The 25,852-nt window shown below is 41.2% G+C and overlaps 2 protein-coding genes across 2 annotated transcripts in view; one reads left to right on the top strand and one right to left on the bottom strand.

Moving 5' to 3' along the window:
- Window positions 1-18,577: 18,577 nt before the first annotated feature.
- On the top strand, window positions 18,578-18,802 carry SMIM15 (small integral membrane protein 15; the record flags this gene model as incomplete). The annotated part of the gene is made up of 1 exon (XM_082013461.1): window positions 18,578-18,802. One exon carries the CDS (start codon window positions 18,578-18,580, stop codon window positions 18,800-18,802), a length of 225 nt encoding a protein of 74 aa, XP_081869587.1.
- A 1,839-nt stretch (window positions 18,803-20,641) lies between these two features.
- The window catches only part of NDUFAF2 (NADH:ubiquinone oxidoreductase complex assembly factor 2), a gene marked incomplete at both ends in the record, with an annotated part of 80,048 nt that continues 74,837 nt past the window's right edge, over window positions 20,642-25,852 (bottom strand). Inside the window, one exon of the mRNA XM_082013624.1 lies at window positions 20,642-20,899. Coding sequence (XP_081869750.1) covers window positions 20,642-20,899 — 258 coding nt within the window. The remainder of the gene's footprint in view (window positions 20,900-25,852) is intronic.

Here is a 25,852-nt window from a genome sequence, read left to right as displayed (position 1 = left end):
TGATACAATCCAACAAGCACAGTGTCATTCTGGAAAGAGGCAGACAAAATATCAAAATCTATTCTGAAACACAAAGCATAGAAACATAAAATTATGTTTATTTCTGAAGGCAAGGAGAGAATTGTTTTTACATTTATGTAGTATGAAAAGCAAGCTTAGTCTAGTCATGAAAACTATACAGTGCAGATACATTTTATATTGGAGGAAAAATGTCTTCTGAATGCCATTCTCTTTGCTGTGAGGCTGGTAAACTAAGTTTTCAGGGTGTCCAGTTTGAAGAGTATGTGCACCTGAAGCATCCACATATGCTTCTGGAGTGATGAGGAGGAGTCACAATTTCTGGGTGGACGGGCTGTTGTGGTACAGCAGGAGAAGAAGGAGGAGAGGAGCAGCACATGCATTTGTGATGAACTGAACTGAACTGAACTTTAAGTAGATGTTTATGGATGATCTACTCATATGAACTCCTGTTGACATTACTGCAGAAACAGCTAGGCATTTCCAGGCTTACAGTTCATCTCATCCCAAACTGAATGTCTGAGTAGGGTCAGATGAATTTCACCCTTAAACCACTGGCACTTCTTTCTAGCAGCTGTAATGAGGTATGAGGCCTCAGTTGTAGCAGGTAGGCAAGATGAATCCTTCCACCAACACTTGTTACAGACACAGCTGAATTAGAGGAAGAGGCACGTGTAAAACCATGCAGGAGTGGAATCTGATTCAGCATGGGTGTGGGATGGGAAAGTGTTAGGGACGGAGCAGTTCTCTGTTTCTGGAAGGGGACCCATCCTTAGCTGGAGGAACAGAGTGCCAGCAGCTTGAGAGATCAGTCCATGCAGAGAAAAAGCTTAACACTGTGTATGTTTTAAATGAGTAAATAGAGCTGATCTCTCAGGACATGGCTGTTTCCCAGCATAGCACCAAAATGCAAGTGATTCTTCCTCAGCCTATACGCTGTACAGAAGAAGAAAAAGATGTTGTGGACTCCTGCTTGAGCTGATTTATCTGACCTCCACAATATTGCTTGGAAGAGCTGAAAATGCAGGTGGTAGATATCGTGATGCTTAGCAGAGCCAATTCAAATAGGAACTTCTAGAAGTTTTTCACTCTGGGTTACATGAAAGTCTTGGTGGGTGACACTACAACCTAGGTCTATCCTAAGGATTGGCAACTGTTGGAGTCAGATCTTGTCGATGTGCCCTAAGGTCTACAGATGGCTGATGGGCCACCATCTGAAAATTTTGCTTTATAATTTTTTATAATTTATAATATAACAATAAAAACTGTCCCAAACCATACTCCTCTGAATTCCTGCTTTATGCAAAGCGTATTTGCCCTGAACCCGTGTAATTTTTTTGTTTTGTAAAACTTTTATGAAAAAGTGAAATTCTAGGTTCTAACTTCATCTCTTAGGAAAGGGAGAGCAGGTGTAAGAAACATCATACCAGAATCAAGTCCACAAAAAAGTCTGTATCTTCCACAGTCTCTGCACACACCTGCAGTATTGGACCAAAGTACAGAGCAAACACTTGGCTCTTACCACCGCATTAGGTGTTCCAGAAAGACTAAATCTCAGGCAAATAACAGAAAATGCCATGATCTCCCTTATATGGACACTTCACCCTCCTATTGTGTTTAGAATTCTCCTTTTTAAATAGGTAAACACTGAGTTTAATTAGCTGTATTTAATAAGCAGAAAACACCATTGTATATAAATATACATTCTCTGTGAAGATGTAGTTATGTTTAAAGAGAAAAATCTTCTAGCCTTCAGAATTGCAGCTGCTAACCGATACTTAGACAAAGGAACTATGTATTCCTTGCTTTCTTCTTCACATTTCTTGTACGTTATCACTACATACGTGTTAGATAGCTGTGGCCCAAAAGCAGACCCACAAAACTGACACTTTCCAAACTCTTTGGGAGTTCAGGAATAAGAGAGCACACCCCGTGTGAGGCCCTAGGCTCCGGAATCTGACTCCCTCTCTGGCCTACTAGTTCCTGGATTTAGAAACATTCCAGGCATGCTGCATAGTCCCTCTTATCTTGCAGGCGTTCAAAGAGGATGAGGCTTGAGAGATGGAAGGGCTGGAAAGAGAAGGAACTATGTAGGTGGGGTTTCATAACATTGGTCCCTAGAGTGTCTTTATTTTTTGTGGGAGATATGTAAATAGGAGCATTCACAGCTGGAAATTCTGGTGAGCTGAAGTACGTACTGAAACCCCGTAGGCTTTCAGCGTGCTAAATGCTGAAAGGTACTTGGAGCTGTGGGTCATTATACACGTCTTCTGCTTGTCCACAACAAAAAGAGTATGAAGAAACCATGTGGTATAATTGAGTCCCAAATAACCACACTTACTAAATAATACACAAACATGCAAGATATAGCTAGGGGCATGCTGCTGCTCTGCCTGGCTTGTGGCAGCTTCTGTAAACGCAGAGGGTGCTATTAAAAGGTTCACAAGTGATTTAAAGAGACACTAATGTATCCTTATACGCGAAGAAATCAAATTGGTGCTGCAGAAATCAAATCAATAAATAAAAAGAAATGTAGACTGTAAAAAGAAAGCATTCCGCTATGTTGTCCTTTTTTTTTTAATGAGAAAAAGTAAAATGCAATGGTTGAAGGAATTTTGGTCAATAAGAATAACATTCTTCAACTCCAGAAATCATAACTGAGACAGATTCATACAATAATGCTGAAATGGTCTGAAAACTGAAGTGGTCGGAGCTGTGTCTAGTTTCAGCACCCTGTGATGTTATTTAATGCATTGTATTTACACTATAATTGTTAACCAAACAGGTAACAAATAATTATATGCAGATCTCCCTCCAAACCAAAATCAAAACAATTAAAACCTTTAATGTAAGTGCAATAATACTAACTAGAAAGACAGACATATCCACATTACGGCCCCTTTATATCACTCAGGCAAAACACAAGGACATTAAAGCAGGCGTAAATGTAGATACAACTAGGCCCATCTTAAAAAACTTTGGTGTAACTGAGAATTTCTTTTACAGAATTAAGTTCCCTCTTATTTTACTACTTTCTGCAGAGACATTAAATATAATCCCTCTGTTGTTCACATAGCATAATCCCAAGTGCCTTTAAAGACAGCGGTGATAGACATTACTGTTAAGTGTTCCTTTGTATTGCATGATTGTGCAATACACAACCCTAAATACAGTATAACAGAACACTGTTCTGTGTGTGTTTATGTATATATATGTATGTGTGCACTTATATATGTACATATACATATATTCATATGCATATACTTACATGCCGCATGGCTCATTACAGACAACAGTGCAGCTCAGTTTTGACCGCATCATATTACATCTTGGTACCTGATGTTTCAGGATTATGCAGTTCAATGCCCTATCAGGGTGTAAAAGTGAAAAAGAAGACAGAAGACAAATGACAGAAAAAACCACCTCTGAAAATAAGTTTGAAATTTCCTATCTTGTGTGTTACTAAAATTAGAGCTTTAACAATACATCAGCAGACGTCATTATACAGCATTTTCACTATAGGCTTCCCCAGTTATCAGAGAAGTGGGGCCACATGAGAACTCCTGGATAAGTTACAGTCAAGGGCATTTCTGTATTGAACACCACATATATGAGAAGTACAACCAAGATCAAAGTGCAACCTGCCGACAAACAAAACATTTCAGAGGTGGTAAACAAAGTGATGCACTATAATGCAGAAGATAAATGTCAGAATCTCATGTTCTTTTCCATATTTACTGACCACATTAGTGAACTGGCCAACATTTCAAAGAACGAAAAGACAGATAAAAAATATTTTTAAATGAGCATCAAACTGATACCGTTTCATGATATCACTACATTATCACATTTGCATTTACTATATTGTGTTCAATAAACTTTTTAATGCATTCTCAACTTAGGGTAAAAGATGCTAAACACAGAATAAGAGAAAAACATGTAGCGCAACAGGTCATGTAAGGTTTATTTATAATGCGGATTCTTTGTGGGGAACTTTTGCACAGCCTAGAATTGGTAGAAAGTCGTAGCCTTGTTTTTTCCAGGGCACAGACTGGAGTCAGGACTGAAGATTCCTGAGAAAACAGGATTGTTTGGGTGTGGTTTATCAGCACCTCTCATGAAGGATGTATACAGTGTAGATGCAGAAGTTGTACTTGGAGGATACCCAAACATCACATTACTGATTTCTCTCCAAAGGGCAAATAGCCAGTAAGGCCCCAATGTCTACCACATGGCAGCAAAGTGAAGATACTTAACTTACTTACACAATTTTTTCCAGCTGTGATTTATGGGAGTGTTTGTAAATTGATATAGGCATTTCCTATGACAGAAGCAACAAACCTACCATTGTGGCGGCCCTCTCCTCAGTTACGCTAAAGCTGTTTTATAGTTCTCTGGCACTACCAGGATGGCAAAGAGAGCAAAGAACATGTGAGAATATCTCCTCCCTGGTCAGCCACTGTTAGTCTTAAGGGATCTAATCTGAACCTCTGATACAGGGGATTGGGACACAACTATTCTGTGCTTTTTGAGGGAAGTGCAGTGCAAGGAAGAAGTCCTCCTACATGTTTTACCTGTCTTGGTTATGTGCAACTGTTTTAATTTATTAACTCCCCGAGGCAGAGGCATTTTGTAAAGCACTTGCTCAACATGCAAATTCAGCATATAGGCAATAGTCTCTAAAAAATTCAAACAGCTCTGTCCTCTGCCTTCAACTTTTTCCCTGCAGATTCTCCACTAGTGTAAAATCAAGCAGCAGCTTCCAAAAAGCCAAACAATTCAGTAGCTGCCTCTCCTAGACTGAAGTAAGCAACGGGTTTGTGGGTATAATATTTGCATTGTGCTTCTCACTGTCATTTCTGTGAGTTCGATTCTCCTTCCAATCAAGTCGATGGGAAGTTCAACACCAGCATCAGCAAGGCAGAACTCGTCCAGGAGTCCTGAATATCCTTCATCTAACAAAAGAGTCTGAGGGCTGTTCTCTCCACTGCTGGAGTGGGCAATGCAATTATTTGGGCAGTTTGTGGGAACCACCAGAACTCACATGTCTTTCTGTTCTCCATTCCAAATTGGAAAGAGCAAAATTTCCAGTGGAAATGTTTGAGCAATTAAATAAACACAACAAGCACAGAGTAGTTAAACTTCAGGGCTGAGTATAAACATACTTGTTTGGTTCAAATTTTTTTCAGAATGAAAACGAGAGGCCCTGCCTCTCCCTGCCTTGAAAAGGACAGTGACTAATGTGAAAAATGTTTTTGAATCAGAGCAGGAAAAAGTGTGCCCTCTGTTTTTTGGAATGCTTCCTTGGTATTATTGATGAAGTGAAAACTTTCCTTGGAGAAAACACATTGCCTCCTGTAATGTATGCCTGATGGGAGCAGGGAGGAAAAGGCTTCCCTTTTCAGAAGCAAATTGGAGGAAAAAGCATGAATTTCAAGGAGAGAAATGAAGCAAAACTTTGAACGGAAGAAACAGTCCTAGTTACGCAGGTGTTTCTTTTTTAATCACAGTTCACCATCAAGTCCCAGAGTCAAGAACATTGTGTCATATTAGGCTCAAGGAGTCTTGAAATGTAAGTGAGAGTAGGTAATTCAGTATCCATGTGATACAAAGGTTAAGCTGAATCATAGTCTTCAACCACGTTATGAAACACTTCCATTCAAAAAGGACACCAAAGCTATAATCTTTCTCCAGCAAACGTTATATAAATGTTACATAAATGTAGAATAATAGACCAAACGCCTTGGGGAGATGTGACAGAGAGCATTAACACCTACCTCATCATCTAAGCTAGATGAAAGATAGTATCATTGGGAAATAAAAAAGAAACACAATAGCAAAAACATCCTGTTCCTTAATTTGGAGGATCATTATGCAATGTAAAATACTATCGACTGTTTCAAAAGCCATCATGATACAATTGCATTTTCTAATTTGAAATAAAAACTAAGTATAGAAGGCAACATTTTTCTGCAGGTGCCACCATCAGCTGGCACCATTGTTGCTAGAAGCACTGGTTTCAATTAGAATATTCACTAAATATGTAATATAAGAAACCCCCTGTGACCACTTATCCTACCTCTTTTTTGATTCTGGCTATGAGATTTCTTTGAACTAGCTTCTTTAAGGAGTCACTCTTTCCCTGGAAAAGGGTCCTTTTGAGATATGTAAACCTGACCTATCCTTTTATAAGGAAGTGCATGCACATATTAGGCCATAAACAAGACTCTTCTCCAGATGTAGACCATAAATATTTACTGAACATTTTGCCTGTTCTTGGACCAATTCTTCTCTTAGAACAGAATATAATCTAAACTCTTAGTTATCCTTAACTCTGCTGGCTGTAAGCTCATCCCCCTGTACTTACTTCTCTTACCACCTTTCTGCAATTCCTATCTTCTGCTTTAGGATATGAATTAATGTTTAGTTTTCCCTTTCATGATATCTATTATTTCTGAAATAGCTGCTTCAATTTTTGCTCCAAATGGATTTTTTAGACTGTCATCTACTTTTTGATTCTGGGACATCTATTAAAATCTTCATTAAAAGTTTCCAATAATCATTCACACTTTTTTCTGTTTCTTTTAATAAGTTACTTAACTTTTTACCATTTACAGCATTTTTCAATGAAAGAGGAAGGTATGAAGCACAAACTTAGGAAAGATACACATTACCCAACACGGGTTTTGATAAAAAAAAGATTCTTTTTAAACAAAAGAAAAACTCCAAGTAAAAGAAATTGCTTACAAAATAGGGTTTATTGCAGGTAAAGAACTAGTAGATAACAACGGTATTGTTGAAAAAGAAAGTGAAAGGTTTCCTAGTAGAATCTGGGTTTTTTTCCTTGAGAATCTGTTTTGTTTATTCTTTATCAATAATCCTGGCATAAAAAGTAAAGTGCCAGTGACAAAGTTGGATATCTGGAGTGTCCCGTTCTAGGCTCCCCCATACAAGAGAGACAAGGAGACCAGAGCAAGTCCAGCAGATGTCAAGGAAGATGATTAAGGAATTGGAGAATGTGTCATATGAAGAAAGCATGAAAGAGCCGGGACTGTTCAGCCTGGAGAGGCTCAGAGGGATCTTACCAATCTGTACAAATGCCTGATTGGGGTGGGGCGGGGCGGGAGGGGCATAAAGCAGATGGAGACAGAGTCTTGTCATTTGTGCCCAAAGAAAGGACCAGATGCAATGAGCAGGAACCAGGAAATTCCATTTCAATTTGAGAAAATGCTTTCTTACTGTGAGGGTAGCCAAACACTGGAACAGGTTGCCCAGAGAGGTTGTGGAGTCTCCACCCTTTGAGATATACAAAACCCTACTGGACATAGCCTTGAGCATCTTGCTTTAGGTGATCCTTGCTCAAGTTGGAGTAGAGATCTTGAAGTCCCTTCCAACTTCAACTGTTTGGTGATTCTATGAAACTAGAGGACGATGCTGACATAAAAAAAAATGTTTATAAGCTGACCATAAATACATTTAGAACAGAAATTTAAATGTTACAAACCTTTAGAATGAAGAAATTCTGCAGCAATCCTCCCACAGGAAACAATAGTTTAGGGGTTGAATTTTATCTGTTTATGAAAAGGATTAGAAGACACAGTTTCCCACAAGAGTTTGTAATAAGACTAATCCACTCAAAAGATACCTTCCAGTCTTAATTTCCAAAACTAGGGTTTTTAGAGCATGAAGTATGTAAGGACATTTTAGACATCCCGATCTAACCACAGTCAATTTGAATTAAGAGGTTGCTTCCCCTAAAGGCCTACCAGCATTAGTGCATATGCAATTACTCCCTAACCCAGTTCTCTTAAATGACTCCGTTTACCTTAAATACATCTTAAACACAGTTTATCTTAAAAATGGCTTTAGTAGATGTTTTTAAAGCAGATAATTTTGACAGAACTGTTACAGAAAAATTACAAACACAGGTCCAGCTGGATGGTGGCCCCTCACATAAAAGCTTTGCCTAGTAACACTGGAAGACAGCTTCTTAACTTGTATCAGCTATAGGCAGTACAGTTCACCTTACCACACCCAAAATTCCAGGTATGGATCTTAATTTTTTTCTTGATATTAAAGCAAGTCAACTCAGACTAAATAAACATGCAGCTGGCATATCAAGCTTTGTTAGGGCTCCAACCATGCCTCTCCTGCAGGGACTGAGGTCCTACCTCAAGCACTGTGTGCAGTTTTGGGTGCCTCAATGTCAGAAGGACATCAAACTATTAGAGTATGTCCAAAGTAGGGTGGCCAAGATGGTGAAAGGTCTCAAGGGAAAGACTTAGGAAGAGTAGCTGAGGTCACTTGGCTTGTTCAGCTCAGAGAAGAGAAGACTGAGGGGTCACCTCATCGCAGCCTGTATCTGAAGTGTTCCTCAAGGGGGATAGGAAAGGGATGTTCTCTCTCTGATGATCTCTCTCACTGATGTTCTCTCTCTGGTGACCAGCAATAGGATACGGAGAGATAGAATGAAGCCGTGCCAGTGCAGGTTCAGACTGGACTTTAGGAAAAGGCTCTTCACTGAGAGGGTGGCCTGTCACTGGAACAGACTCCCCAAGGAAGTGGTCAGAGCATCAAGCCTATCAGAGTTCAAGGAGCATCTGGACAACGCCCTTAGTCGTATGGTTTAGTTTTAGGTAGTCCTGTGAGGAGCAGGGAGTTGGACTTGATGATCCTTATGGGTCCCTGCCGACTTGAGATATTCCATGATTCTATGATTCTATAACTGATTCTGTGATTTAGCTGCCTATGGTGCAAGTTCCGTACTGGCTTCATGCAGCTCTGTGACCTTGAGTTAGAGGGGTGTGTAGAAACAATGGTGTGAGAAAAAGCTGTGGGAAGTGGGGTCCTGTCCACCTTCACTCCACAGCTGCTTTTAAGCTTGGGCTCTTGCTCTCAGTCTTTGCCTGAATTTTGTTGCAGGAATGCCTGTGCTTGCTCTTCTATCTTCCTGACTCTTGACTCTGATCCTGACCTGCTCACTTGACTTTCTGGCTTGAGCTTGGACCTGTCTCATCACTGCAGGCTTGCCTGGTGATCTGAACTGTTGGCTGAACCTACCCACCATCACCAGGCCTGTTCTGCTCTTCACACTCGGGTACTGTGGGACTGCACCCTTGTCAGTGAGACCACCATTCTGCCTGCCTTGGCTCCCAGCTTGTTTTCCCTTACAGAGTGGCCTGCCCTTGCTGCTACCTGCCAAGTATGACTGTAAACCTTTGGAAGGTGCAGAATAAATTCCTATGCTAATAGGGTAGGGTAAAGCTCTTAAAAAGCATGCACACAGGAAGGAATATTTCCACCTTTAAAAACATATCTTATCTCTTCTATAAAGGCTTTCCGCTACCGAGAGAAAAGAAAGTCAGATGAGTGTTCAAATCTACTGCTGTTGTATGCCTCAGAACAGAGAAACAGTTAAGGGAAAAGCCCCTGATTTTCTTGCAGGGGTGAAACATCCTGATGGCAATTTCCAGTTGTCTGAGCTTTTGCAAGCTAGACTACCAAGCTGCTTCTAAACAAAGCCGATATATATCACTGTATTTGGTGACAATCTCAGTTATACAATATTAGTTGGTTGTTTTTGCTAAGTGATGCCTGTTCTAAGTGTATACTCCATATGTCTGAAACTTGGGAGTGGACCTGGCATTGGCAAGGATAGGCAAGCTGACAGGTACCCAGATTGATATGCATGTCATTAGCAACTCAATTTCAAGCACATACATTTATACGTTTTGCAAAACCGACCACTGCTATTACAATAAAGGTAAATTTATGTCAGTGAGATATCACAGTTGTGAGGGTATTTCTAAGAACATTATCTTCCATAAGTTGAGGAAGAAGGAAATAAGTACAAGTTCCATAGCAGTGAATCATGTACCTTTTCTGATTGCCTTTTGAACATGCAGTATCATTTAAACACGTGATCCTGAAGCTGAGGTGTTTTAGACCACAAAATCAGCACCAAGACTGGCTGATGTTTAGATGTTCTAGTCTTGGCAATGTTTCTTTATGTTTGATCACTCTGCTAAGAACAAACTGAAAAGCTTTTAATTTTAGGTGTTTTAACTCTAGCATGAAAACTAGGTAAGGGAACATATTAGAATTTTCTGTTTTGCTAAAGACTACTTCACTGCTGAGCAGAAGGCACGAGGGATGTATATGTAATGCTACAGACTGCTATAGCATTCCACTCCACAGGACTAAGAAATCAAATAAAGTACAGACTCCCACTTCCACTGACAACAGGTTTTTTCCATATAAGATAGAGCAGGAAGTAGCCAATAATGCTGTCTGTCTTTGAGATCTCAGTGACTCATAATTTAATACTGAAATGGGCACTCACTATTGGTACTGAAGATTTACACAGTGTCTTTCATCAGCAGAGATCTCACAATACTTTATAAAGTGTTTCTAAACACACATAAGCAAAAAAAGATACTGCCATGTTGAGATGCAAAATGGCAGCCTTATAGCACACAGGAAAAACATACCATTGCATATAGGTCTAGTTGCCCAAAAAGAAGCAAGAATTAGGGTCCTTTGTTATGACAGCAGTCCTGAGTCATTAAAGTATATCCTGTAATGAGAGTCTCAAGCTTCACTTTTACACTGAATCACCAGGAATCCTTGTGGTACTCTGTAAAAAGGAAATCAAAATCACGGGACCTGTGAAAAAGAATTTTTGTTTAGGAAAATATGTTACTTGAACTATAATTTAGGAAGGACACTAGAACAACTGTGAGCGATATTCCCTGGCTATGTCATGAACACTTCAGAGCACTGAAACACTACACAGTACAATTATTATTACTGCAAGTATCCAGACTTCATTCTTACACCATATACAGAGCACAATGATTCGAGTTAAGAAGTTCTTGCAGGCACTACCCTGGGACATTTGTTCAATTCCAGTTAGGGGCAGCATGACCTGATGAAGCAGCTGGGACACTTAGTGAAGCAGTATCCTACTTCCTACTGCTCTTGGAAAGAAACTATAAAAACAATAACTGTGGTCATCTCTTCTATGAAATGTGATGTATTAGACAGAAGTATGGTTCTTGTTCTCTAGTTCTTTTCAGAACATACACAGTACATACAGAGCAGGCTAAGTTTCTTACCTTAGACTGTACATGAGTTAAATTCTAAAAAGAATGTCATTTAGGACTCAAATGTCAATCAGCCTCCTGAACTTTGGCTTCTCTGTTGAAGAAGGCACAAAATGAACCGCTAGTACATAGTTTGGGGGATATGTCTAGTTACCCACTAGAAATGCCAACTTCTGGTAAGTTTTTGTAATGGAAAAATGGAAAACACTAGAAGAAGTGTTAGAACTGCACCCATACTCCCTGAATTTGAAAAGGTTGTGTTTGCATCAATTATTTGCATGCAGCTTTATAATAGACATAAATTGCTTGTTAAAATCAAGCTTCTACAAAATCAAGGAAAGTCTGAATGCTAAAAGTTAAACTAATAGACATACTGGCACTGCTTCTTTTATTCAACAACCTTAAAATATTTTTAAAAGGTGGATAAATATTACCACCTACATATACACAAAGACACAGACTTGATTCACCAAAGGATATGCTGTTTGGTTTGGGTTCCTTGCACTTCAGTTTGGCACTTAACTAACTGAGGTGTTCAATTTGGAAGCGCTATCCTCAATCCTTAGTGCCCTCTACGGTCCGTGGGAGGACACAGGCAGTCTCAGGGTGACTCGCACTGTGGCTGAATCACGGCTCGGAGGCTCCGATCCTTCTCCACTGCCTTTCTCCATTGTTCCCCGGGGACCATGCTTCTGTGGAGATGCCAAAAATGTTCAGACTCGGCCCAGGCTTAGTGTCACAGTTGGTGTATGATCCCATGATTCTCAGCTTCTTACCTGAACTGCTACACTAAGCTAGCTCTGGGAAAAGCTCTGAGGATTTATAAAGCCGCATCGATGATGATTTTTTTCTCTCCTTCCCTTTAATATAACCCAAGAAAATTAGTAAACCAGTTAATACCCATATCAGTCATGACTATCAGAATGCGGTAGTGATCTAGGAGAAGAAAAGATCTCCATTATTTGAATAACTTCCATTTGTATCTTTGAAGAATTCTTCTCCCTTTTTGAATTGTGAGAAGACCGAAATGAGGAACAAATGAAGGATGGAGTAAGGCGTGACACACTTCAGTTCTTCAGTTATATCATTCATTATAAGGGTAGTAAAAAGAATGCTGTTATGTAAATGAGTCCACCTGGAACACAGAAGCAATTGGTCATTCTTTAATTGAATATTAGATATACATACTTCTATGTTTTATCACTTTCTTAAGATAGAAAAATGTGCAGCACATTACTTGGCCTATGGGTCGTGAACTGTCCTTGAAAGTATATAGTAGCAGAACAATTTATAAGGATAGTTTGAAGCAAATTAAGTAGAGTAGCAGTATTACTCACAATTTTGACTACTTTTGTCTTGGATACTCAGACCTAGCTGTGTTGAATGGTAGCCAAAGGACAAATATATGGGGTTGTTCATGCAATTTATAGAATAAAGATATACTGCAGATCCACTTAAACATAACACACCAATGTTCTTAAACAAAGATTTGCAGCAGAAAAAGAATCCTTAATCCCCAGTGGTACAAAGGAGTTCTGCTGGCTCAAGTAAAGCTATAAACCCCAGAACGTTTATTGGCTGGCACATACTGTGGATATATCACACACAATCAAAAAAGTGCCAATAAAGCTTTCACAGCTTAGAGACTCTACAGGCTGGAGAAAAAAAGCAATAGTCAATTTACTTTTCAAAACTCTTAAAAAAAATGCCATTGTGCAACAGCACAAGAATTCCACCTAGCTCTTCTAGAAAATAGGAACATTCACCAGGTGGAGTACAACATGCCTGGAACATTAGTAAGTGTACATAAAGATAACTGGAGAATTCACGCTGTATGTAGAAAAAAAGTAGCTTCAAGGAACTAGGTTATCTTCAGAATTTACAAATTATACAAAGGTAGTTAGAGGTTACACTGTGTGAAATATTTAGCAGCTTCCTTATATAGAAAGATTCTGGACCGCTGATACATGTCAACACATCTGAGTGAAATGAATACATGTACTCAAAGCTTGTCTTCACCAGACAGACTCAAGCACTCATAGACCCTGCAGTCGCTGTCGGCATGAGAAAGGCTTTGCTTTCATGCAAGTAACTCTTCCATTTTCCATGCCTGTATTATATTCTCAGCAGATTTCTCTGCGTTGTATCTTGCTGTATTATTGCTGGATTCTTGGAGTGCCATTTTCATTCCTCTGCCCACTCCCTCTTTTGAAAATATGACAATGGACAGTAATGCTTGTCCCCTCCAGCATGCTCTCATGAAATCCTTTTGAAATGGAACTTCTAACATTGTTCATAAATATGTTTATATATGTGTAAAAATTAACTAGTGATTTAATTTTATCAAAGTTGATGGTTCATAAATTCATTCTGTATTATACTTTGATGCTACTTCTGTACGTGTTGCCATTGAGGTTATGTAGTTGCTGAAAACCTTAACTCCATCCTAAGTAAAGTTCCCTCCTAGCCTAGATATCTGGAAGGACATCTAGGTAAACCATTATGATGTTTAGTGTGAGTTGGGACTTTCACGCTTTAAACAATCTTTCATCAGTGGATCCTTTCCTGCTCCTTCCTAAGTCCTCCAATTCTCCTGCTCATCTGCTTGTAACTGACAGATGCAAAATTAAAGAGTGTCTGTCTTAAAATACACACAGGCACATACATAGCTATAAATAACAGAACAGGGTCATTTAAAGGAATTCTAGACAAGATGAAAAAGAAAGTGCAGATTTACAAAGTAGCAGTTAAGGGACAAATTATAGTTAACATAAACATATGCTTAATGTGATCTTTTAAAGTATTCAGATAGCTGTGCTGTTTTGTACAAGTTGTAGTGAATTCTGCAATTTCTCTTCTCTCTTTCACTACTTAAAGTACAGCAACTGAGTAGCTCAGAACAGCCAAAGAAGCACTCTGATCTCCTGTGGGCTTGTGGTTGAAGTATTCTGAATTTGGTAGAGTGCAAACCCCAGATGAAGCCATCCCATTGGGTAGTAATCCCATAAGATCTCTTCATTCCTAATACAGGTGCATTGCAGCTTTCAGTCAAGGTTGTAGCCTGGCCCTCTCTTTTCTACCTACGTGCCTATTTTCATAAATCTTAAAGGACCAGCATTATTATGTACAAGACCTCTACTACTTTGCCAATATAAACGGCCAAAAACTTCAGAAGCTATCAGGGGGAGAAGGACACCAGAACAGGTAATTATGTAAGATCTGTTTTCTTAGAAAAGGGAATTAAAAATCCGTACTTTTATTTTTTCCCTGCCACAATGAATCAGGCACTTTCCTCTTCAATTCAATAAGGCAGAGAAGACATAGGAAGACAGACAGATGAGGCTATTACTACTATGTGAAAGACTGAAACTGGAAATTAATTTTGCAGCAGGTCTAAAGGTGGTGATATTAAGCACCTTGTACATAGCTGTTGACTAAGTCAGTGCTTATTTTGGTATATGTACCTGCATTTGACATCCAAGCATCAGAAATATAACTGTGTCCCCTCTAGCTCGATACACAAACTTACCAGAAATAGGCTATACTTATCCAATAGCCCATCTACTTCTAACTTAGCTACACAGCATGCAAAAATGTCTTATAATGACACCAAAAAATACAACACCTCAGAAATAATATCTAAGCTCCAGTAAATTTAGATTGTTATATTTTGTTAAGATTTACAAATTACAGACTGAACAGGGACCCGTAAACTCTCTAAGAGTTTCAACTCATGTAAATTGCTGAATAACACCTGTACACAGATACATGTAGAGGTATCTACCAAAGGTCTTGGGGGACTGGGGAGGTCCCCACTGACTGGAAGCTAGCCAATGTTAATTCAAATTTACAAAAAAGGCATGAGGGAAGACCCAGGAAACTACAGATCTGTTAGTCTAACCCCCATTCCTGGAAAAATTATGGGAGATGAAACTGGGTGCTATTGAAAGACACTTAAAGAGTAATGCAATCATCAGGCACAGCCAATGTGGGTTCACAAAGGGAAAGTCCTGTTTAAATATGTTTTACATATCTTTCTATGATAAGATCACTGGCCAAGTGTATGAAGGGAAGGCAGTGGATGTATTTTTTCCAGATTTTAGTAAGGTTTTTGATACTGGCCCTCACAGCATCCTTCTGGACAAGTTGTCCGGCTGTGGGATGAGCATGTTCACAGTGCGCTGTGTGAAGAACTGGCTGAAAAAGAACAAATGCCAGATTCTGCACCTAGGACAGAGTAATGCCAGGCACAAGTATGAACTGGGAGAGGAGTGTCTGGAGAGCAGCCCTGCAGAAAGGGATCTGGGGATGCTGCCTGACGAGAGCCTCAACAGGAGCCAGCAGTGTGCCCTGGCAGCCAAGAGGGCAAACCCCATCCTGGGGTGCATCAAACACAGCATAACCAGCCGGTCAGCAGAGGTGATTCTCCTGCTGTATTCACAGAATCACAGGATCATTAAGGTTGGAAAAGACCTTTAAGATCCTCAAGTCCAACCATCAACCCAACACCATGCCCACTAAACCATATCCTGAAGTGCCAAGTCTAGATGTTTTTTGAAGACTTCCAGTGCTGGTGACTCCACCACCACCCTGGGCAGCCTGTTCCAATGCCTGAGCATTGGTGCAGCTTCATCTTCAGTCTGTGTGCAGTTCTGGGTTCCACCATTTAAGAAGGATGCGAAGGTCCTTGAGTGTGTCTAGAGGAGGGCAACAAAGGTAGTGAAAGGGCTGGAAGGCATCTCTTATGAGGAGTGGCTGAGGACTTTGGGCTTATCTAGTTTGGAGAGAAGGAGGCTGAAGGATGACCTCATTGCTCTCTATGGCTTCCTGAGGAGGGGAAGTGGAGAAGGAGGTGCTGATCTCTTCTCCCTGGGATCCAGTGATAGGATGCGTGGGAATGGTTCAAAGCTGTGCCAGGGGAGGCTTAGACTGGACATTAGGAAGCATTTCTTTACCGAGAGGATGGTCAAACCCTGAACCCTGAAAAGGCTTCCTAGAAAGGTCGTTGATGCCCCAAGCCTGTCAGTGTTTAAGAGGTATTTGGACAATGCCCTTACTAACATGCTTTAGGTTTTGGTTAGCCCTGAAACGGTCAGGCGGTTGGACTAGATGATCATTTTAGGTCCCTTCCAGCTGAAAATATTCTATTCTATTCTGTTCTGTTCCGTTCTGTCCTATTTTCAAAAGATATTACATGAGCCTAAACACTACAGACAGCTTTTGAACAAGAATGCACAAATAATGAACACTTGCACATAGCACAAAATTGCATTCAACATACCCAATCTAAAGCATTTTATATTAGTCAGATCTCTTGTCAATGACCTTCTTATTGACAAAATATATCTCTTATTTGCCTGTTTGCTGCTCTTTAGAGAATATAAATATTCACAGAAAGAAAATACAAAAGCAGAACGCCCTTATGGCATTTGCTGTTATGCTGTAGAGTAAGGAACTCCTGAATTGATGAATACAATTTAAGTGATTGCAAGATGTTCATATGTATTAAGCTAATACCTTAATCTATGCTTAACTTTGCTTTGGAAACACAGTGAAGTTTTTGTTCTCATCAGTGTGTGCATGCACACCTGTGTGTAGAAAAGGAGAAGGGAAGGCTTGGTGCAAGACACATAAAACAAAACCTCAAGCCCTGGATTTTTAGTATCGGACTATTAAAGGCTTTAACAGTCACTCAGATTACACTGAGGTCAGCCGAGTATGTTTGCTGAGGTCAGTTCAGTAGGGAGCAGTGCCACAACCGCAGCCCTGAGAGCAGCAGGCAGCCATGGCACAGCACTCCGCCCCGGGAGCCCCCCGGTGCACTGCCGCTCGCCACCCAAAGCCCAGGGGAGAGGCAGGACGTCCCACAAGGCGCAGGGGGTACGTGCCGTTCTCTTCCCAAGCTGCCACCAAATGGTGCTCGCGGCCTCCCTCCGCACCTTGAGTAGCACTACAGTGGGAGAGGCAAGGGAGACATTACAGACCAGCGGCACCACCGTGCGTGCCGGGCACCAGTCCCCACACTGGCATCGCCCTGAGCGGCGGCCGGTCGCCGCCAGGCCGTCGCAGGTACGAGCTCCATTCTGCCACCAGCCTCAACGGGGTTATTTCACCACGTGACAAACCCGCCCGGATACGCCGGAAACCCTTGTTTGCTACGGCTACAGCCGGTTTTAGACGAGCAACAAACACCTGGCAGGGCCGACAGGACGCCGTCGGTACCGGTCTCCTCACGCGCCGCGCCGTACCGCCCGGCGGGGCGGGGCCCACGACGCCGCGGGGTGCCAGGGCGGCCCCGCCCCGCCCACGCACTGCCTGTCCCTACAGAGGCGTGTGGCGGTACCACACCCCCGCGGTGACGTCGGCTGGCTCTCGCGAGGAAGGTGAGTCGGCCGCGCGAACTCTGTTTCCGCCGCGGCCGGCATGGGCGGAGCGGGCGCCTCTTTCCTGTTTCCGCTCGGCAGGCCGGCGCCCTCCAGGGCAGCGGTACCGTGGGGCAGTGGCGGGGGGCAGCGGGAGGGGAATGAGGGGAGGCGGGACGGCACAGCCCCCTCCCCCCGCCCCGCCGATGCTTTCCCGCCGCCGTCGCCGCCATTCTCCGCCCCCTGTGAGCAGCGCTACCCGTGCCAGGCGGGGTCGAGCGCTGCCGGCGCCAGGTGCCTTTCCCTCACGGCCTGTGTCTTCTCTCCGCAGGAACCTCGGCGCTACCCTTCTGTCGCTCGACAGGCCCGGAGGGTGCCCGAGGCGGTGCCGGGCCCAGACGCCCGCAGGTGCGGACGGCGCGGCGGGCTCCTCTACAGCGCGGCCGTTGGGAGGGAGCGGGGCGTGCGGCCGGCCGTTACGGAGCGGGGGGTGGTGGCAGCGGCGGGAGGGAGGGAGTTAGTCGCCGGGGAGGTGTCCGGGGCAGGCGGCGGCTCTCTGGCTCCGGCCCCAGGTCGAGGCGCTCCGGGCCTCCCGCGCCCGCCTGGGGGCCCCCGGCCGAGGGGCCCGGGGCGGTCCGGTGGTCTCTCCGCGCGGGCTCCGTCGCGCTCGCTGCCGAGGCAGTTTTTACGTTGTTTTTGGCTTACCGGCTATTGCTAGTGACTCTTGAAAGCACTAACTGCCCCGTCTCCCTCGCCTCCCTAAACCAGCCGGGCTCTTCCCTTCTCGTCCAAAGCAGCACGGACCTCACTTGTTTTCCACGTAGCAATTCTTTTTTTTGGTAGTATCTGAAGCTCTTTTGGATGAAATGCCCAATTATTCTGTAAATACTGTACTTTAAGGTAGGGTCAACGCTTACTTTCACATGCTATACGCTACTTTGCTAGAAGTTAAAGCTGAGCTTGCTCTTTAAGAAGGAAAGATGATGATTTACATGAAAATGGTACTTGCTGTCTATGTGTGCTTTTATCTTTCTGAATACTCAAGAAATTATTATTATTCCATAGGGTCTTCCCAATAGAAAACCAGCAAAAATGTTCGACATTAAGGCTTGGGCTGAATACATTGTGGAGTGGGCTGCAAAGGACCCATATGGCTTTCTTACTACAGTGATCTTGGCCCTTACACCATTGTTCATAATTAGTGCAGCACTTTCATGGAAGCTTGCAAAAATGATAGAGGCCAGGGAGCGAGAGCAAAAGAAGAAACAGAAACGCAAAGAGAATATTGCAAAAGCCAAACGACCAAAGAAGGATTAAAAGGGGAAAAATAGGCCTTCCTTGTGCAAAGAATCCTTTTTTTCAATGAAACACTTGTACATTTTTCTGTTGTAACTGTCCTTTGATACTTGATCCTGTTATTTCTTGAAGTATGAAATTTAATCCCTTCAGTGTATTTTTTTTTCTGCTGAGATGACTTGCGTGACACTTGTTAAAATGATTTAATCTACTACTTGTGTTCTAGTGCAGGTTGTTTTTCTAAATTTGCATGTTAAATTAAAAAAATGAAACTGCTGGGTGGCTCTGGAGGTAAATTTTTTTTTTCCTTAGCTAAGCTATGACTTAACAAGTGTCTTAAAACTGTCATATTATGGGGATAATGTGAGTGGTATACTGGATTAGAGAAAGGCAAGTGTTGGAATACCTTCAGCAGAGCCTTCCTCCTTCAGAAACTGCCTTCCAGGTAGCAAAATGCTGGCATACTCGAAAAAGTCGAAGTGGGGTTTGTGTTGTAAATATGCCAAGATTATTTAACCTTAATTCCAATCTGTGTTTTTCTAACAGAAGTGGTTAATTTTTCAAAGCCTAATTTTCATAAATTGTCTAGTTCTGAAGAGCTTGTGGCAGTCATTGGGTTGTTAGACTCTGCGTATTTCTAAACAGCAGCACAGAGTTGTGCTTTCTAGCAACTAATCCTTTATTATGTTTAAAAATAAAACCTTAAAATAATACCATTGTTCAAATAAAGAGACCTAAAGAGCTGGCTGACACCAAGGGGTATTAGAAGTGGGGAGTCTAATCAAAATGACTTGAAGTGTGAAGTATTGTTAATCCTGTCAGTTTTGTTGCTCAAGTCATTCTAATGATGCTTGCTATTTCAGCACTACAAATACACGGCGTTAAGTCTCCACTGTTGTGTCTCAAGTGTTGTGAGTTGTGTATGTGTTCCACCTTTGATACCTAAGTAGCTTAAAACACATGGAGGAGAACTGATGAAGGATGCAGTGCATAAATAAATTTGATACTTTTTCAAAAAATTGTTTGGTCTTTATTTTGACTTGAAGTTTTCAAACATAATTCGTAAGCAAATAATCTGCACATTTTATGTATCTAAACTATGGCCAAAAAGATCTAATCATTATGGGAAGTCTCCAAGCATACATTAGAAAGAAAACCAATTTTTCTTTTAAAGTATTAATGACAGTCCCTTGTCCTAAACCCTATGTTATTTTCCAGCAGTTTTACCAAGTGCTTCTATTATAGTAGTTATATGTAGCTTAAGTCAGCCTGATTTTATTCTGTGTTTACTCCTGGCTGCAAATCAAACATTCAAATACGTTGATTTTTTTCTTAAAATATAAGTTACAAGAATGTCTCTAACACAGTGTGTAGTCAGTACAGTGTTGTAGTGATTCCTGTTAATAAAATCAACTTTTCAATCCACTTGCCAGAGGAAAGCCACTGCCACTGCTAAGGGAATAACAAGCGTTCTGAAGAACTACCTTAAGCTGATGCCTAGATTTGGGAAAATTTAAGTGTACTGATTAACTAAAAATTATTACATCGAAAAATTTTAAAAATAAATGAGTCTTCAAGGAAAAAACAGTTTAGAGTTTAAGAAAATTAAGTTAGCTAGAAAACCTTCTACCTGTAGTTCCAGGAGCAACTGTCAAAAACAGATGAACATAGTTAAACATCCTGTTTTTCACCAAACCCAAATATTTTACAGTATCTTGTCATGATTAAACCTATTTGAACAGTTCTGCAAAAACAAACTGCTTTAATACTACTTTATTGCACACTCGTGTATATATAACAGCTGTTTATGTTGTCTGTTAAAATATTTATCCATTAGCAGTATCTGTACATTACAATTGTTTATTTATTATGGCTACTACCACTGCCTGGTGGCATCCAGGAGCCTGGCTGAAAGGTGCTCGCGGTGCTTGTTGGATCTTGTGAAGGCTCCTTCTTCCCGTAGTAAGGGGCTGATGCGTGGCCTTTAACACGAGTATGAACTGGTTCAGCAACAAGTCCCTCCTTGTATTCCTTGGCCTGAAGCAGCTTATCCCTTTCAGATACATCTTTGATTTTCTGTTTCATGTCTTCTCTGTATTTTTCATTCTTAAGAATCTCCTAACAACACAGTAGAAAGATAATTAGATAAATCAGAAGTAAATTCAATACACAAAGCTGGAATAAAACATTTTAAGCAATCATTCTTTTTCTTAATTTTATAATCCAAATTTTCAGGTATGTAGGTAAAATAAAGTGTGGCAATTTTTTTTTTTCTACGACTGCATTTTCAGCCCTAGTTTAAAACGCTCTTAATGTTTTGATCACATTGAAGCAAAACTTCATTGTGGTGTTCCAGTTTCACTATTCTATTGGATCAAAAAGGAAAAGAGTAACAGTCATCAACAAATGTGAAAATGCATTAAAAATAAGGCTACCTTTTATGTTTTCTCTGTAGGACTTGCTACTATACAGCTATTTATCACTTGCATTTCTTCCTCTAACTGGCCTATGACTTCAGGTATCTGTGCCCCAGGGTGGTGCAGTTTTGGGAGAAACATGTGCAGCCTTCACTCTGCTAGTAGCAAAGCCAGGTTAAAGCTGGAAATTCACTAATAAAGATGACCTGAACTGGGATTTGGCTGCTTCCACTGAGAAATGCTGAGGCTATTAGTTGAAGCAAGTGCAATTGCTGGCTTGTCCACAGGTATAACAGAAAAACAGCTGTTAGTAGACCTTCCCATCTTGTTCAGAGGAAAACACAAAGAACTCCCAAAGTAAACACAAAGAAAAAAAGCCCTGAAAAATACTGGTTTAGTTTTTATCTGTTAGCATATGTTTCCTATTAGAAGAATGATTTGCTGATTCTGCTAACAAGACTTCTCTCTGCTTTTGTTAGGGCAGATAGTGACTATTAGAAACAAAAGCAGAAAGGTGATAAGAATTTTTATAACACAACTTAACTGTAATCAACACTATGTAACAAGGAAGCTGCTAATATCTACGTTTAGACTGGGATACAGGAGAAAAAAGGCTGAACAGCTTTCCCTGGATTATAACTACATGGAAGAGCTAAGGAGAAACTAGACCACTACACTTCTGAGTAGAAGACCATGACATGATTTTAGGAATGACATTAAAATACATATGATTTTGCCAAAGTTGACATAGCAAGTATGTGAACATTGAAGAACATTTAAAAAGGCAGCATTTAAAGAAAACCTTGTCTTAGAGATATCATGAAAACTAACACCTTCTTCTGCATCCTTAATTGCCACTATACTTAAATTCACAGATGCACAGAGCAGAGGCAAAACGTTTCACATACCTATAGAGCATGAAAATACACAAGCAGCACATGAACAACTTTGCAAACTGAAGGCGGGAGGGGGAGGAGAATATTGTCCCATACTCAAATAAAAATATTGCCAAGCCTAACAAGGTCAAATTTTCAACAGTTAGTAGTACAGCAAAAACTCATTATAATGTCTCTCAATTCTGTCTTTGTTTACCACATGCCTGTATAAATCTACCATGACCCTATTGATTTCAAGGAGATTACTCCTATGGTGCTTGTATTACCCCACTACTAAGAAACAAGGTCATATACCTTTGTGATATCTGAAGACTCCATCGTCTCTGCCAAAACAGCATGAAATGATTATTAAAATACGAATGTAATTCACTTACTGTGAACAGCTACTTACTAATGTCAAATCTTTTCCAGTGATTGCTTTAACAAAGTTATCTTAGTCAGGTAATAGCAGCTGTAACTAAATTCCAAATGTTCCACGTCCATTTTAAATGTTGATGTATAATTGTCATCTGGTTTTCAGACTCAGGTAAGGCTCTTTTAAATCATCTTTCACTGGCCAAAGTAAAGTTGTGATTTAGTAAAATAACCATGTTGATTTTGAAAAAAGCATGAGGAATCATGCTCATTAGCAAACACAGAACAAAAAAAATTGAAGTGCCTCCTTCAGAATCCTCTATACAAGCCACACCAGGACAAAACTTTTTCAAGTTCAAAGTATCTGCATGCACCCATTTTATGCATTAAAGTCATGCCACTAACATGTACACTGAAATTAGGGTTCCTGTGCTCAAGCTAAAGAAAATGTGAATCCAGAATCTTGTGTCAATTGGCACATTAGAAAAACAGGGTCAAATAGATGAATTTTCTTAGCATAAACATCTTGTCCTTTGATACCAGCAAGTTTGTTCTGTGGAGTTCTGTCACAGGCACTGAGTCCTTCCTGTTTCTAATATTATCACCAGTAAATACTTCATCCTCATTTTTCACTAGAACATATGCTTTGTTTTTAAAAAAAACATTGTGATTGCATTTCTAAATATTATTGGTTCAATTACCATAGCCACTGCAGTTTGAAGCAGTTATGAGACTGAAGTTTCTCTGCCATTACAAGCACGTAAATAAAGGATCCAAGTAGTTCCATATCTGAACAGGATAATCAACTTAGTTCAAAATGTCAATTTTAATGAAACTATTGCATGTGTATTTATAGAAGGAATTATCCCTAAAACACACTAGAAATGTGCAGGATCTTTATAACTAATCTTCCAAATTTGGTTTCAGTTTATCTGTATGGCTCAGTACAACTAAATACAGGGAGTGTCAGAAAGGTTCCTCCCCAGACACCCTCCTGCTTCTACAGGGCTCCCCATCACCTGCTGAAGAGTGGTAGGGAAGCCAACATCTGCTGGGCTCTTCTACCCATGACAAACAGCTTGTAAATCTACATGGCACCACAGGCTCTTCCAAATCACCTGCACACAGCTACATTTTCACTTTGAAGCTCTGTGGCTACCCAGCCCTTTACTGTTTGAAATACTGTAAACAGTGACTGGGAGCAGAAAGTTGCCTTTTTTCTTTTTTGTTTTTTTTTTTTAAATTGCATTGGCAGGTTCAGAACATCTGTCTTCTTTCCTCCTCCAAGCTGAATTGTGTATGGGGTTTGCGTGGCCAGGTTTTGGTAGTGGGGGGCTGCAGGGGTGGGTTCTGTGAGAAGCTGCCAGAAGCTTCTGTGTCCGACAGAGCCCATGCAGCCGGCTCCAAGATGGACCCACCGCTGGCCAAGGCCGAGCCCATCAGCAACGGTGGCAGCACCTCTGGGAGAACAGATTTCAGAAGGGGAAAAAACCACCACAACCAACTGCAGCCGGAGAGAGAACACGTGGGAGAAACAGCCCTGCAGACCCCCAGGCCGGTGCAGCAGGAGGGGCAGGAGGGGCTCCAGGCGCTGGAGCAGAGGTTCCCCGGCAGCCCCTGGGGAAGCCCACGGGGAGGCCGGCTGTGCCCCTGCGGCCATGGAGCTCCACGGGGGAGCAGATCTCCACCCGCACCCGGGGAGGGCCCCACGCCGGAGCAGGGGGATGCCCGAAGGAGGCCGTGACCCCGTGGGAAGTCTGCCCTGGAGCGGGCTCCTGGCAGTTGAAATCCCTACTTGTAGATGTTCCCCTTGAAATTCTTCAGCTCCCAGCATTTGGAACAAGATATATATGATGTGGTGAGAACTAGGTCCAACTACATGTTCTACAGCTTACTTTTAGGTGCAATGTAAAAGAAGAAATTTTACTCACTGCAGGTAACTACTTGTCCAGGTTTGGTGATTATTGTAAACTCTACAATGTTTTTAATCCTTGTAGGGATTGCAGTTGCATGCCTTCCCTCCTTATAAAGGCAGGGTTAAAGAAAGTGATCTCTAAGGTTTTCTGGAAGAACCTAACATTACTATTAAGGAAATGCCAAAAGTGGCCCTATGTGGAGTTTGAGGCAGCTGCTTTTCATCCAGAAACTGACAAATTCTGCATATACTGACATCTTAGTAGTAATAACAGCTGCATGAACAGAGAATGAAAGATGACCTGCTCATTGGGGCAATGCAGCCCCAAGACATGTTGCCCTCTTCCAAGTGGGTTGCTGGAAAAGGGATCAGGCTGTATTTCACACTACTGGCATGAAATTTCCACTTCTCCTGCAACCTATTTTTGTTTAAAGCTCTCACTTAACTATGGCAGCTGAGATGTATCACCAAGTGTCCTCTGCTGCTTGGAAACTCTATTCATCTTTCCTCCACAGAACTATAAGTTTGTCTTTAGTCAAAGGACTTCCAGTGCCTACCAGGCTGTACTGGAAGACCTGCTTTGTAGGCTGAAGCGTTGGAATGGAGCACTCTTTCACTCTTAAAAGAAAATTGTATTGTTGCTGCTTTCCCTTTTGTCAATAAACTACCAGCCTTACAGAATAATTAAAATTAGTTCCTCCTGGTAGGAAAATGTCCTAAATACCAAAGAGGCTTCTCTAGACTTGCTTATTCCTTCAGACGGGCTCTTGCTCAGAAATGATTAGGCTTTGCTGAACACTTCTTGCTAGTCTTCTTTACAGGCAAATATCTGTAATTATCCCTTTCCATCCTGCAGCACCTCCTGAACCCCACAACCTGAGGAACTTCTCCTCCCCTTCCTCTTAGTTCCTTACTGTTTCCCTCTTGGTTCTCAAGCCAGCCATCAGTTATAAACACCACTTGCCTCTCATGGAGCATTTTCAATCTCCTGTACACAAAGGGCCACCCAAACTTGTGAACAAGTAGCTCTAGGGATGCAGGTGACTAGACATACAGTACCAAGGTACAATGCCCAAGAGGATTGTTTAAAGGGTATTTTAACAGACTGGTACTTGTTTTGGTTTTGCTCTTCCCAGATTATTTTCTAAAGACGCTATACCTAGTATATAAATACTAGGGTTTTACATATTATTGATTTTGAGCAAGATGTCACATTTCATCTCAGATGGGTTTGTATTTTGATTAAATTAAAAATAAAGAGCTTCTTTATGCTGTCTTAGGAACTATTCCAACTTCCTAAGTTATCTTAATTAGATATGGGGAAATACTCATGATTTGTCTTGATTTGAATATGGTTAGCTCACTATTATTTGATATGAGAACTAAGAAACATCTGGACAGATTGTTGTTCTTTATTTGAACTGTACAGACACTACATATTCATAAAATACTTGCATTTTGGTGTCTAGTTTGAATATTTAATGTTTAA

The sequence above is a fragment of the Phaethon aethereus genome (genome assembly GCF_964289735.1).
Source record: "Phaethon aethereus genome assembly, chromosome: Z".
In the NCBI taxonomy this organism is placed as follows: domain Eukaryota; kingdom Metazoa; phylum Chordata; class Aves; order Phaethontiformes; family Phaethontidae; genus Phaethon; species Phaethon aethereus.
This window is presented reverse-complemented; position numbering and strand designations above follow the sequence as displayed.